General features: G+C 31.1%; 1 protein-coding gene across 6 annotated transcripts; it reads left to right on the top strand.

Moving 5' to 3' along the window:
• Nucleotides 1-6,832: 6,832 nt before the first annotated feature.
• On the top strand, nucleotides 6,833-9,522 carry LOC140833652 (ABSCISIC ACID-INSENSITIVE 5-like protein 2). 6 transcript variants are annotated; one of them, XR_012118519.1, is made up of 4 exons: nucleotides 6,862-6,876; nucleotides 7,010-7,069; nucleotides 7,439-8,296; nucleotides 9,222-9,522. XR_012118519.1 is itself a non-coding variant. In XM_073197986.1 (3 exons), the coding sequence occupies exons 1-3, from the start codon at nucleotides 7,491-7,493 to the stop codon at nucleotides 9,291-9,293; spliced, it is 801 nt and encodes a 266-aa protein (XP_073054087.1). In that variant the 5' UTR covers nucleotides 6,912-7,490; the 3' UTR covers nucleotides 9,294-9,522. The 6 variants fall into 6 exon arrangements, 1 of the variants encoding a protein (XP_073054087.1); XR_012118520.1 differs by lacking the exon at nucleotides 7,010-7,069 and having other exon boundaries at nucleotides 6,833-6,876; XR_012118516.1 differs by having other exon boundaries at nucleotides 6,848-6,876; nucleotides 7,010-8,296.
• The last annotated feature ends 6,567 nt before the right edge of the window (nucleotides 9,523-16,089 follow it).

Genomic DNA, 16,089 nt, shown 5'->3' with positions numbered 1-16,089 from the left:
GCCCTCCGGACCCGTCGGCCACTGTGTACTCTCGGTGTCCATGCGTCCACAAGACAAGACAGGGCTGAGCGGCCCCACAAGATATAGCTTATCTCGAAAGAGATACAGCTCAACAGTAAAGGCTATCTCGAAGGAGATACGGCTCAACATGAAATGTAACATGCATCATAAAACGTGACATAATAGCATGCATCATATGACATATATCAATGCACCACATAATCATGCAACACATATAAGGATGTATACTCGACCAGGATATCTCGGATAGTACTTTCGTACCTCTATCACAGCAAGCCTAGCCTTACGCAACACCGCTAATCAGGTCTAGAACAAGCCTACGCATCAAAAGCATACCCAATGAACAATACTACCATGCTCGACTAGCAAAACCAGTACTACCAAAGGTTTAGGGTTTACCTTCGTCCGTCGACAGCCCTTTGATGTCGATTGCCTCGTAACTCAGGCGTCGCTACGCTACCAATCCTGGCAGCTCTTGGCTATCGCTCGACCGACAACTAACCCTAGAAACCTTCCAAACTTCTCAAATATGAGACACAACTCAAGAATTTGCAATGCAAAATGAGGAAATCCGAGCACTATTTATAGGCTATGTTCGGATCCACCGAACCCACTTCGGAACGTCCGAACTCCTACGTGTCCATCGGCTCTTGACACCTCATGATCGGATCCACCGAACCAACACTTCGGATCATCCGAACTTGCATGTAAACTGACGTGTCGATCAACTCTTGACACCTCATGATCGGATCCACCGAACCCACTTCGGATCGTCCGAACTCTTCGGTGCTACCGAACCATCTTCGGTCCGTCCGATCATGACCACGGTCAAAATTACACATTAAACCTTCTTAATCACCATTAATCCGTTAATTACCCAATTTGGAATTCGGGCTACTACATTTCCCTTCTAGAAACTTTATAGATTAGATGATGCTTTCTATTTCTTAGGCCAAGAATTCCTAAGAATTTTTCTACCTGTCCCGCAGAGAAACCTTGATATCTCTGTAGACTCGGATTTTCTCTCATGATTCTTTGAACCATGTTATGAGATATTGTAGTCTGGCTGAAAAATCCAGACAGATCTTTGTGTGTTTCGTGTCGAAACACCTCGTCTTCAGTCAGATTCCGATTCTGTTCCATCAGATTCTTCCTGACTTAAGACTTCTTCTTCGTCATATATACTTTCATCTGAGGCCATGTCCTCAAATCGGTATACTTGAATAAGATCTTGGTAATAAACTGCTTCTTCAATATCCGGGGTAGGATCAAAGCGTTTAATACCTCTCTTTTCATTTTCTGGACAGTTAGTCGAGATATGACCTCTTGCTCCACATGTCCAGCAATTACAGTCCTTGAAACTTTCATTAGCCCGAGTATGAGCTCTTCTGAAAGTTTTCTTTGTAGGTGTTCTTCCTGTGCTTCGAGATGAACTCGATGCTTGGGATGATATCCTACTTCTTGATGGTCCGCTTCTTTGTCCAGATTTATAAGATCTGGCTTTCTGTCTAGATCATACCGTTCTTGGTTTCCAGGAACTCCTCCCACTTCAGGCATAAGGATGAGTCCTGAAACTCTTCCTTTTATGCTTCTGTAGTTTACTTCCAATGATTGTTGGAAGATCATTTTCCTTACAACACAAAGGAGTTCTTTTGTTGATACCCCTTAAGCGTTTGCAATTCTTTTGTAATGCTGCCATATGGCACCATTCTGCCAATTTTCCTTTAAGGAAAGAGGCTCTTCTTGCCAACGTATCTGGATTAGCAGGTACGTATTCCCTTATAAGCATTTCTCTCCAAGGGCTTGGCATTTTTGCGAAGAAAAGCTGCATCGCTATATCTTCTTCGACTCCTGAACTTCATCTATATTTAGTGAATAACATAATGTATTCATCCACTAGACATATGTCATGTAATTCAAGACTATACATAGCTTGAGTGTATTTCTTCTTCTTCTCTGTATCTTGACTGTTGAAATAGTCTACCCCTATAAAATGTGCTTTAAATAGGGTAGCCATTTTTCCAGCGATCTCACTAAGAGATTCACCAGCTAGGACTGACTCCTTCATGTCTAATGAAGTCATTTCCCAAGCAATTTTCACTGATCCCATTAGACTCATTTCCAAAAGTTTAATGAATCCTTCTTTATTGAGATCGAGAGTCCCTGCTGCAATTCTCATAGCAGATGTCCAATCATCTATGAGATCTTCTCTGTTTTTGAAGTCTAATACATCAAGGTTAAGCATAACCTCGTAAGGATGTATAGGATCCAAAACAGTTTTCCCATAGGTTGTTTGGTGCAAAGGAATTTGATTTCTCCTTGCCCTTGTCCCTGCTGGGTGTGATCCTCCACCAGTATAGAAATCAGATTGAGATTCTCTCATGTTCACATTCTGAGATCCCACACTTTCCCTGGGTGGTTCTTGTGAAGATGACCAGGTTATAGCAGGTGGTGTTTCACCTACTGCTGTGTTCATCCTTAGATCTACTACTTTGAGATTTGCGAAAGATTCTGCAAGCTCTTGTAGGTCCTCTAGACCAATCCTTTCTAAGGTTGTCATCAGATGAATTTCTTTTCTGAGACAGACTTGATTAGATTGAGACCACTCTGGCCTTCTCTTGTTGATGTAACAAAGGTTCAGTACCAAAGGATGGTGGTAACCAACCTCCTGAAGTTCGTCTACTGGAACTGGGTTGTTGTTCCAGTTTCTGAATTCTTGTTTGAATATCCTTTAATATTCCAAGAATTTCTTCCTGGGTTTCAAGGATTTTCTCAACTCGTTGTGGTACAAAATATAGCATATTGCCATAATTTTGGACTGTCTTCTGAATTTCTCTAAGATCTAAAGAGAGCTTAGAGGAATCTGGAACTCTCTCCAAAAACTTATTATTTTGAATCATAAGTTTACGTGAGGGTGCAGTAGCTTCCCTTGCTGTTTCTGATATCTAAGTTCTAACAATAGTTAGATGACCTTGTTTATATTCCAAAATATTGGAATATTCTTTGTAAATTAATTTTCTCGAACCGAAGTTCGGATTCATAATTTTTTCGAAATTCTCCTTCTCATACAATTAGTTACTAGTAATACTAAAATTTGTGTTTGAAATAATTCAACCTTGGCTCTGATACCATTTTGTGTACAGTGCCTCAACTCAGAGCTCCACCTTTCGCATCAGGAGATGAGGGATCATGTGATCAATCACGAGACCATTTTGTGTACAGTGCCTCAACTCAGAGCTCCACCCTTCGCATCAGGAGATGAGGGATCATGTGATCAATCACGAGGTGACACCCACAAAGATACCTATCAGTTTGCTAACCTCAAACTCTGCAGAAGAGCCTAGGTTATCCCCTACGGAGAGTCGTGCTTCGTGTCAGATCACACGATAGAGGCTCGGGGCTTTTTATAAGCTCTGATACCATTTTGAAAGCGTGGAGGATCAATTACCAGAAAATAGAGAATAAGGGTAGTTTTGTCAATTTTATAGGTTTAGAGAGTTAAAAGAGAGTTTTTGATGGCTAGGGAGTTAGGGGCAAGTTAAGTTTGGGTTTAGAGATTTATGAGCAATTTCTCCATTTTTTAATCGATGTAAAATATTTTTTTTTACTTTAAAAATTTGATACGAAAAATTTCAAAATATAATATTCAACTATAATTATTTTAAATTCGATTAAAAAATCTAATATTTTGAATATAAATTTTTTATTAATTTCCAACATTTATTATACAAGTTTGGGCACAAAATAATTAACAAAGTTGGAGCATTAATTTGAGAAACTTTACGTACAAACATATTAAATTAGTCAAAAACTTGTGTGAGACGGTCTCACGGGTTGTATTTGTGAGACGGATCTCTTATTTGGGATATCCATGAAAATGTATTATTTTTTATGCTAAGAGTATTGCTTTTTATTGTGAATATAAGTCGGGTTGACCCGTCTCACAGGTTAAGATCCGTGAGACGGTCTCACATGAGACTCACTCATTAAATTAACATATTGATTTATATGTGCATGATATCAATTAACTCAAATTGAGTACAAAATCATGATTTACATGTTGAATTTAGACAGATGAAATGTAAAATACATATAGAGAAAATCAGTTTAGCAATATCAGAAAGTCTTGATATGCTACTTATGGATGTTGCGACTGCTTATTTTTATGGTTCACTTAATAGTGATATATATATATATATATATATATATATATATATATATATATATATATATATATATATATATATATATATATATATATATATATATATGAAAGTTCGTGAACGATTCCAACTATCGAAATAAAATAGTGAAGCACTCAAGGCTACGTTATCAGTAAAATTGCATAAATTCTTATATAGATTAAAGCAATCTGGTCGTATGTGGTACAATTGTCCTAGTAAATATTTGTTGAAAGAAGGGTACATAAATATTCTTATATGTTCGTGTTTTTTCTAAATAGGACATATGAGGTTTTTGCAGTTATGACGGTATATGTTGATGATCTAAATCTTATTGACACTCCAGAAGAGCTTACCAAAATTATTGATTACTTGAAAAATGAGTTTGAGACGAAAGATTTAGGAAATACAAAATTTTGTCTAAGACTACAAATTGAACATTATAAGAGATAATATTTGTTTATCAGTCATCATATACATGAAAAAAAATATTAAAGAGCTTTTATATAGACAAAGCACATACACTAGAATGACTTTTTTTTTTCCCCGAATAACTTGATGCTAACAAAGATCATTTTTTACCACTTGAAAATGAAGAAAAAATCATTGGTCTAGAAATATCATATCTAAGTGCGATTGGAGCATTATTATATCTCGCAAATTGTATTTGCCCATATATAGCGTTTTCTGTTAATCTTTTATCAAGATACAACTCATGTCCAACCCGAAGATATTGGAATGATGTAAACACGTATTTCGTTACTTACGTGGTACAATTTATATGAGATTATTTTATTCGACAAAATCAAAGTCTTTTTTAGTTGGATATGCAATTGAATGATATCTTTCTGCAAGTCTGAAGTGTGTGTGATTGAGATCAATGACATAACAAATTCAAGAATCATGTGGGTTGCCAACAACCAAATATAGCCCAATAATAATATTTAAAGATAATGTTGCTTGCATTGCATAGTTAAAAAGAGGCTTATCAAATGTGATAGAACGAATTGTTCACCAAAGTTCTTCTATACACATGAGCTTAAAAAATGATGATATTGACGTCCATCATCTTATTTACAAAGACATTTTCAATTTCAACATTCAAGAAATTGTTGCACAAGATTTGTATCAGTTGAAAGATCTCAAATGATTGAGATCGGGAAAATATATATTGTTGTACTTTTTTTCTTTCGTTCATGTTTTCACCTTTAGTTTTTACTAAGAATATTTTAATGAGACAAGGTTTGAGCCCCCGCATCTCTTAAAATAAGTTGTTGAGTCGATAATCACATAAAAGAGAATATTATGTTCAAAGTATTATATATGATTATTGTAGTATGATTTATATTTTACCATATTATCAGTTATTCAAATTCTGTAAATGTACTCTATAAAGAGACATATCATCTGATGAACAAAACATTAAAATTCATCCTCTCATATCTATATTTCCACTATCCATAACAATCAACTAAATCAAAGGCGATGTTGGAAATCATGAGTAAACTTTTGACTTATTAGTTAGATTTTATTAAAAATGTAGTATTTTGGTGATTCAAATGTTTTTAGTTATATTGTACTATTATCTTTAACTTTTGACAAACAATATTTAATTTCTCGATTAGTATTCGAGTTAATATCACATATTCGATTTTTCATAATTTGCAAGATTTTATCAAAATGTATTGTTCAAGTTAATATAGAACTCTAGTTTTATACGATTGAAATATAAAATTATTAATATTCATTGATGAAAAATATCGATTTTATTTTTTATTTCAAAAAATTTGTTCGAAGATTTTAGATTTTTTAATTTTATTTTGTTGTAATGAATTTATATCAAATATCTGTAACGATGCATTCAATTAACTATCTTGTTAAATGTTATACTCACACATTAAATTTGAAATAAAAACAAAAATATGCATTTGTTAAAAAAAAAAACAATCAAAATATGAATTGGTTGAACAAGAAGTACACTTTAAAATGAACATTGTTGATAGTGTGAAGGGGCAAAATATAAAAATAAGTTTTTTGTGAGATAGTCTCACAAATTTTTATTTGTGAGTTGAGTTAACCCTACCGATATTCATAATTAAAAGTAATAATCTTAACATAAAAAGTAATATTTTTTCATGGATGTCCCTAATAAAATATATGTCTCCCAAAATATGACTCGTGAGACCATCTCACACAAATTTTTGCCAATATATATATTATGAATATGTTTGTTCATGAAATAATTATATTTTGGTAAAAACTTGTGTGAGACGGTCTCACAGGTCATATTTTGGGAGACATATATATTATTTGTGTCAATTCATCCATGGAAAATTATTACTTTTTATGCTAAGAGTATTACTTTTTATTGTGAATATCGCTAGGGTTGACTCGTCTCATATATAAGGATTCGTGAAATCATCTCACAATAGACATAATCATATATTATATATATATATATATAGTATACAAAAATAATACCTTTTTTTTTTCTTTTTTAATGAAATCGTCGGGTGTAATTAAATCATAAAGTTGGAAATATTTAACTTTTATCCTTAGCACAAACAAAAAAGAAATAACAATCGTTATTATAATTATATATTATCAATAATCAATGGTCTGGTCGGCAACTTGCCAAAAAAAATCTGATCATCAGATCCTCTTTTGCTGCCAGGTATTTGTGCTGTTTCCTCTATAATCAAGGTTGTTTCTTCTCTGTTTTTACTGTGTTGTGATCGTCGGTTGATTGTTCTTAATGTTGAAATGGATTTTCCCCCTTTTATTGTCAACTTTTTGTCTCCCATTAGGGCTCCAGGGTTATTCAAGATTTTGCCTTTCGGCCTTCCATTAGCTTTCTCTGTGTTTTGGTGAGTTTTGAATTATTTTGTTCATGTGGACTACTGTAACCCTGATTCTCTCAAATTTTTAGAATGCTTTTTCGAGTTTGATTGCCTGGGAATGCTAGTTTTCCCCATGCTGCTTACACTGACTGACACAATTCGAGCCCTGTATATCGGCAAAGCAATTGCATCTTGTAGGCTTGTACTGATTGGTTGATTAATGCATCTGAGTTTTTTTTAAAAAATTTCTTGAAGGAAAGCTACTTGGCTTACATGCGTGTATCCTCTAGTATGGATAGATGTCGAGGGCTTAAAAGTGAAAGTCGGTATTAAATCAACCATTTCTTGTGGTTCCTAAAGGTGACTTATTTTTTTGTTTTGTTTGGTCCTTTTTAGCTCCTTTTCTTGGTTACTCTGGCCCTCTCATTTGTTTTCCGCCTAAGAGTGAATGGGAATTCAGACGATGAATTCTCATGTGAGTGGAAGTGGGCAGCAATCTCACGTACATCATCCATGGGCACGAAAAAGCTCATGGTTTGGCCTCACACTTGATGAAGTGGAAAATCAGTTAGGCGATCTAGGTAAACCATTAGGCAGCATGAATCTCGATGAATTGCTTAAAAATGTGTCGACTGCTGAGGTGAGACATTCATCTGGAATGGACCTGAGAAGTGCTTCCCCTGCAGCCTCGATGCAGCACCAAGCCAGCCTGTCCCTTGTGAGGACATTAAAAGGTAAGACTGTTAATGAGGTGTGGAGGGACATACAACGATTCTACAAGATGAGGAATTTGGAGAATATGAGTGGTCAAGAACAAGGGCCGACTCTTTGGGAGACCACTTTGGAAGATTTCTTGGTAAAAGCTGAGATGTGTGTGGCTGATGCTTCCCTTGAAACTGCCATGTCTTTGGATAGTGCATTGGTCTCTCACAATTTCCCGACCCAAATGAGGTTGTCGTCTTCTGCCTCAATTGATACATTGTCGGATACTTCAATGCCAGGTCGGGGAAGAGACTCGATAGACCTTGAGAAGACCATTGAGAGGAGGCTTAGACGAAAAATTAAGAATAGGGAGTCAGCTGCCCGTTCGCGAGCAAAAAAGCAGGCAGGATTTTAATCGTAGTATTTTACTTTCTTTGCACGAATATCTTCATATTTTGAAATACTAATGATGTGGAACAGGCTTATCACAATGAGTTGGTGAGCAAGGTTTCACGTCTTGAAGAAGAGAATCTGAAGCTTATAAAAGAAAAGGTAAGTAGCCTCTGTATATACCTCATTATCCTACTACTGTATGCGTGCTGTGATGCTTTGTCAGAGCATATTGGTGAAGCAATTAAGTATTTTGCATTCAATCGCGTATTTATTGTAGGAAATGTTGTCTGCTTAGATAATTTGGTCGGCTTTTAAAGTGTTACAATAGTTAAAATATGATAAAAACTTGTGAATGCCTAGTTACCGCAATAACAGGCAGTGGTGGAAACAGAACTCTCATTTTTTATAGCTGCGAATAGTTTTGTGGAGATAATGAGTGCATTTGGATGGAGTAGTTTTTGTAAGGAAAACGTTTTCTTTTTTCAAGAGTGCTTTTATTTTTAAAACGCTTAAGGAAGCCAGTAGCACATGTGGCATTTAGGATTCTCCTTCAGCTTATCGATTAAAAGCTTAAAAATACCTGACTCGCTGTTCTATGAAAACTTAGAATGCTTCTATTTATAAAGAAAAAACAGAAACACTTTTAAAGGTACTGCTGGATAAAGCATCTTTTGTAAACCTAGTGCTATTGTATCTTAACTGGCAAACATTTGTTGCTGAATTTTTGTGGGCTTCTATTGCTTTTTCGGTGGACATATTAGGAAATAGGAATAGTTAATCAATCAGCAAAATGGTAAAGGCCATTGTTCTGTACAGGCATACATTTTTCCAAAGTTGAAGAGAGTCAGATTGGCTCTTCTGGGATAGGTCGGCTCCTGTATATGGGGCGTGTCGTGTTATTCAAGCGCTGATGTGTGTTTTGCTGGGTTTCATCAGCCAACTTGTAGACTTTCAGAAGATACAGTCTCTTAAGGATGTATAACTTTTGAATCGTGAATAGTTAATTGGACTTGATTTTCATTTGTGTCAATGCGAAGAAAGCAAAAGTGCAGTGACGTCTGATGTTTGTTTCTGTATTTGTCAGGAATTTGATGAGCTGATGGTTCTTGATTTTCCCAAACCGAGATACCAGCTCCGAAGAACAAGCTCAGTTTGACATAACCGGAGAAGGAAAGGTCGCTTTTAGCTCCTCGAGCATAGCGTAGAACTTTTACTTTTGGAAATCAGAGTGTAGAGTTGGTTTTGGCTTCTGATGCAGACGCCCTCTTCTTTTTACTTATTTTTCTCTGTAAATTGAAAGAAAACATATAATCTATGTAGGATCTCTCAACCATCACCGTGTGTGTTAAAAATTCTGATGTGGGAAAGAGGTCCTTTTTCCGTTATGCTGGCACTTGGCAGCCTTCAATTCTAAACTAGAAATGTATATTTTTAAATTTGTTTTTGGGTAAATTAGAGAAAAATACATCTGTGCATGATTTGTTTAAGATTCAGTACCCAACAGAATTTTTTTGTATTTTAGTACCTGACAAAAGACCACCTTAGTTTTTACTACATGTTTAATGTATTTTGACATTTTTACCCTTTTAATTAATAAAAAATATATAAATACTTATTTTTGTTGGACATTTTCTCTTTCCACTCATCAATCCCGATGCATTTGGATGACATGTATATTTAATTTAAATATTTTTTTATTAAAAAAACAAATTCACAACTAATTGAATTTTTTGAAATACTTAGTTTTGCTTGTAAAATACTTAATTTCAATTTTAAAATACTTGATTCAGTAAATGAAATACTCAGAATGTTTATTAAAAACTGGATATTCGAATATGCATTTAAAAAAAAAAACAAATTCGCAACTAATTGAATTTTTTGAAATACTTAGTTTTACTTGTGAAATACTTAATTTCAATTTTAAAATACTTGATTTAGTAAATGAAATACTCAGAATGTGTATTAAAAAACTGGATATTCGAGTATGCATTTAAAAGAAAACAAGTTCGCAACTAATTGATTTTTTTGAAATACTTAGTTTTACTTCTGAAATACTTGATTTAAATATTAAAATACTTGATTTAGTAAATGAAATACTCGGAATGTGTATTAAAAAGCTGGATATTCGAACATGCATTAAAAAAAAAACAAATTCGCAACTAATTGAATTTTTTGAAATACTTAGTTTTACTTGTGAAATACTTAATTTCAATTTTACAATACTTGATTTAGTAAATGAAATACTCAGAATGTGTATTAAAAAACTGGATATTCGAGTATGCATATAAAAAAAACAAGTTCGCAACTAATTTAATTTTTTGAAATACTTAGTTTTACCTCAGAATGTGTATTAAAAAGCTGGATATTCGAATATGCATTTAAAAAAAAAACAAATTCGTAACTAATTGAATTTTTTGAAATACTTAGTTTTACTTGTGAAATACTTACTTTTAATTTTAAAATAATTGATTTAGTAAATGAAATACTCAGAATGTGTATTAAAAACTGGATATTCGAATATTCATTTTAAAAAAAACAAATTCGCAACTAATTGAATTTTTTGAAATACTTAGTTTTACTTGTGAAATAATTAATTTTAATTTTAAAATACTTGATTTAGTAAATGAAATACTCAGAATGTGTATTAAAAAAACTGGATATTCGAATATGCGTTTAAAAAAAATCTCAACTAATTGAATTTTTTGAAATACTTAGTTTTACTTATGAAATACTTAATTTTAATTTTAAAATACTTGATTTAGTAAATGAAATAATTAGAATGTGTATTAAAAAACTGGATATTCGAATATGCATTAAAAAAAAATCGCAACTAATTGATTTTTTTGAAATACTTAGTTTTTCTTATGAAATACTTAATTTTAATTTTAAAATACTTGATTTAGTAAATGAAATACTCAGAATGTGTATTAAAAAACTGGATATTGGAATATCCAACGCAAGTTCACCAAATGCTCGCATTTCCATCCAAGATCCATTTGGATGACATGTTCATTTCATTTAATTATTTTTTTATTGTTAAAAAACAAATTCGCAACTAAGCATTGAACTTTTTCAAGTACTTAGTTTTACTTGCGAAATACCTAATTTCGATTTTAAAATAGTTGATTTGGTAAATGAGATACTTAGAATGAGTATTAAAATACTGGAAATTCGAATATGCAACGTAAGTTCACCAAATGCTCGCATTCTATCCAAGATGCATTTGGATGACATGTTCATTTTATTTAGAAATTTTCTTTATTTTTTTTGAAAAAAATCGCAACTAATGCAATGAACATTTTGAAATACTTACTTTTATTTGCGAAATACCTAATTTCAATTTTAAATACTTGATTTGGTAATTGAGATACTAATAAAAGTTAATAAAATACTGGATATTCTAGTAGGCAATGTAAGTTCACCAAGAGCTCTCATTTCTATCCAAGATGCATTTAGATTACATCTACATTTCATTTAAATAATTTTTTTTAATTTTTAAAAGAAAAACAAATTCGCAACCAAGCATTGAACTTTTTGAAGCACTTAGTTTTACTTGCCAAATACCTAATTTAAATTTTAAAATACTTGATTTGGTAAATGAAATACTTAGAATGTTGTATTAAAATACTGGATATCGAATATGTAACGTAAGTTCACCAAATGCTCGCATTTCCTTCCAAGATGTATTTGGATGACATGTTCATTTCATTTTAAAATACTTGATTTGGTAAATGAGATACTCAGAATGTGTGTTAAAATACTGGATATTCTAGTAGGCAATGTAAGTTCACCAAGTACTCGCATTTCCATCCAAGATCCATTTGGATGACATGTACATTTCATTTAAATATTTTTTTTATTTTTAAAAGAAAAACAAATTCGCAACTAAGCATTGAACTTTTTCAAGTACTTAGTTTTACTTGCGAAATAATTAATTTCAGTTTTAAAATACTTGATTTGGTAAATGAGATACTCATAATGAGTATTAAAATACTGGATATTCGAATATGTAAAGTAAGTTCACCAAGTACTCACGTTTCCATCCAATATGCATTTGGATGACATGTTCAAGGACTTTTCAGCAGCCAAAAAGCTTTGAAAAAGAAAAAAGGCTTAGAGCGAAGATTTAAAGATTTCCGGACAATGTTCTTCGAGAGAATATCTCGTGATAGGAACGAGTAACTTAATCCGTGGATTTACAATTTACAGAGAAATATGAAGTCGGATATACGTCGATAGTCATAGTTCAGTAGGTCGAAAGCTAGTGGATTTAATAAAACGACATGCAATTCACCCTTGATAAATAATTAAAGAGATTTAATTACTTCACTGAGTTGAATTAGTTTGGCATAGCTTGAGAGGGCGTGTTCAATTGGATATGAAATCTCGTCGAAAGCATAGATCATTGTCGAACGAATTAAGTAGATTAGCGAGAGGTATATGAACCGAGATTCTCAATAAATTCATTTCTCAATTGAACTTTAATCAATCATTCTAGCTTATTTATTTCATCATTTAATCCTTGAACCATTTCATTGAGTTTTTATTTAATAATCGTAGTAGTAAACAATCATCTGAAGTATCGCTGCTAAAAATTGAATAACTGAGAATAATACCTAATTTTCTTGCGAAATACCTAATTTTAATTTTAAAATACTTGATTTGGTAAATGAGATACTCATAATATGTGATAGAATATTGGATATTCGAATATGCAACGTAAATTTAGTCATGATTGGTTTTTTCAACTAAGATTCATTAGAATACTTATTAATGTCATTTAAAGAAATGAAATAGTTCATTACTGATCGTGGAGTAAGAGTAAGTTGTTTGTAGATCAAAATAAGCACTTACTTTTAACAAAAATATAGTAGCATACTTGTCCCGGAGTAAAACTAAGTTCTTTATTTGTATACCGAAATAAATTGTTATTTTTATTTCATGAGAAGTGATGAGCAATGTATTTGTTAAAATTTCATTTGCACTGAAATTGCATCATAATGCATATTCGAATATCCAGTATTTTATTATCTATTTTAAGTATCTCATTTATAAAATCAAGTATTTTGAAACTAAAATTAGGTACTTATCAAGTAAACTAAGTATTTTAAAAGTTTCATGCTTAGTTGAGAATTTGATATTTTTTTTTTTACAAAATAGATATCACATGAGAAGAATATGTCATCCAAATGTATCTTCCGAGGAAAGACTAACACTTGGTGAACTTACGTCGCATATTCGAATATCCAGTATTTTAATACTCATTCTGAGTATCTCATTTACCAAATCAAGTATTTTAAAATTGAAATTAGATATTTCGCAAGTAAAACTAAGTACTTCAAAAAGTTCAATGCTTAGTTACGAATTTATTTTTTTAACAATAAAAAAATAATTAAATGAAATGAACATGTCATCCAAATGCATCTTGGATGGAAATGCGAGCATTTGGTGAACTTACGTTGCATATTCGAATATCCAGTATTTTAATACAACATTCTGAGTATTTCATTTACCAAATCAAGTATTTTAAAATGAAATGAACATGTCATCCAAATGCATTTTGGATGGAGATGCGAGAATTTGGTGAACTTACGTTACATATTCGAATATTCAGTATTTTAATACAGCATTCTAAATATTTCATTTACCAAATCAAGTATTTTAAAATTGAAATTAAGTATTTGGCAAGTAAAATTAAGTACTTCAAAAAATTCAATGCTTAGTTGCGAATTTCTTTTTCTTTTAAAAATTAAAAAAATATATTTAAATGAAAAGTACATGTAATCTAAATGCATTTTGGATAGAAATGCGAGCACTTGGTGAACTTACATTGCCTACTAGAATATCCATTATTTTATTAACTTTTATGAGTATCTCAATTAGCAAATAAAGTATTTAAAATTGAAATTTGGTATTTCGCAAATAAAAGTAACTACTTCAAAATGTTCAATGCTTGGTTGCGAATTTTTTTTAAAAAAAATAAAGAAAATATCTAAATAAAATGAACATGTCATCCAAATGCATCTTGGATAGAATGCGAGCATTTGGTGAACTTACGTTGCATATTCGAATTTCCAGTATTTTAATACCCATTCTGAGTATCTTATTTACCAAATCAACTATTTTAAAATCGAAATTAGGTATTTCGCAAGTAAAACTAAGTACTTGAAAAAATTCAATGCTTAGTTGCGAATTTGTTTTTTTAACAATAAAAAAAATAATTAAATGAAATGAACATGTCATACAAATGGATCTTGGATGGAAATGCGAGCATTTGGTGAACTTGCGTTGGATATTCCAATATCCAGTTTTTTAATACACATTCTGAGTAATTCATTTACTAAATCAAGTATTCTAAAATTAAAATTAAGTATTTCATAAGAAAAACTAAGTATTTCAAAAAAGTCAATTAGTTGGGATTTTTTTTAATGCATATTCGAATATCTAGTTTTTTAATACACATTCTGATTATTTCATTTACTAAATCAAGTATTTTAAAATTAAAATTAAGTATTTCATAAGTAAAACTAAGTATTTCAAAAAATTCAATTAGTTGCGATTTTTTTTAAATGCATATTCGAATATCCAGTTTTTTAATACACATTCTGAGTATTTCATTTACTAAATCAAGTATTTTAAAATTAAAAGTAATTATTTTACAAGTAAAACTAAGTATTTCAAAAAATTCAATTAGTTGCGAATTTGTTTTTTTTTTTAAATGAATATTCGAATATCCAGTTTTTAATACACATTTTGAGTATTTCATTTACTAAATCAAGTATTTTAAAATTAAAAGTAAGTATTTCACAAGTAAAACTAAGTATTTCAAAAAATTCAATTAGTTGCGAATTTGTTTTTTTAAATGCATATTCGAATATCCAGTTTTTAATACACATTCTGAGGTAAAACTAAGTATTTCAAAAAATTCAATTAGTTGCGAACTTGTTTTTTTTTTAAATGCATACTCGAATATCCAGTTTTTTAATACACATTCTGAGTAATTCATTTACTAAATCAAGTATTTTAAAATTGAAATTAAGTATTTCACAAGTAAAACTAAGTATTTCAAAAAATTCAATTAGTTGCAAATTTGTTTTTTTTAAATGCATATTCGAATATCCAGCTTTTTAATACACATTCTGAGTATTTTATTTACTAAATCAAGTATTTTAATATTTAAATTAAGTATTTCATAAGTAAAACTAAGTATTTCAAAAAATTCAATTAGTTGCGAACTTGTTTTTTTTAAATGAATACTCGAATATCAAGTTTTTTAATACACATTCTGAGTATTTCATTTACTAAATCAAGTATTTTAAAATTTAAATTAAGTATTTCACAAGTAAAACTAAGTATTTCAAAAAATTCAATTAGTTGCGAATTTTTTTTTTTTTAATGCATATTCGAATATCCAGTTTTTAATAAACATTCTGAGTATTTCATTTACTGAATCAAGTATTTTAAAATTGAAACTAAGTATTTCACAAGCAAAACTAAGTATTTCAAAAAATTCAATTAGTTGTGAATTTGTTTTTTTAATAAAAAAATATTTAAATTAAATATACATGTCATCCAAATGCATCGGGATTAATGAGTGGAAAGAGAAAATGTCCAACAAAAATAAGTATTTATATATTTTTTATTAATTAAAAGGGTAAAAATGTAAAAATACATTAAACATGTAGTAAAAACTAAGGTGGTCTTTTGTCAGGTACTAAAATATAAAAAAATTCTGTTGGGTACTGAATCTTAAACAAATCATGCACAGATGTATTTTTCTCTAATTTACCGTTTGTTTTTCAACCATTGGAATATATCGGCATCACATCGTGGGGATGATTATTTTTAAATCTATTTTATGGTGAAATTGTAACATAATTAGTATTTATGATAATGGTTGACATAAAATATATTTTTTTATTGAGCAAGTTTCTTGTGATACGAGTTGACTC

Source organism: Primulina eburnea, chromosome 1 (genome assembly GCF_022965805.1).
Source record: "Primulina eburnea isolate SZY01 chromosome 1, ASM2296580v1, whole genome shotgun sequence".
NCBI classification, from domain to species: Eukaryota; Viridiplantae; Streptophyta; class Magnoliopsida; order Lamiales; family Gesneriaceae; genus Primulina; species Primulina eburnea.
This window is presented reverse-complemented; position numbering and strand designations above follow the sequence as displayed.

Excerpts from the sequence above, each read along its gene's own strand:
- LOC140833652 (XM_073197986.1), top strand. The coding sequence starts at position 7,491 with ATGGGAATTCAGACGATGAATTCTCATGTGAGTGGAAGTGGGCAGCAA. Across the intron at positions 8,148-8,224 it reads GTTCGCGAGCAAAAAAGCAG|GCTTATCACAATGAGTTGGT; the intron begins GCAGGATTTTAA and ends GATGTGGAACAG. Across the intron at positions 8,297-9,221 it reads TGAAGCTTATAAAAGAAAAG|GAATTTGATGAGCTGATGGT; the intron begins GTAAGTAGCCTC and ends TGTATTTGTCAG.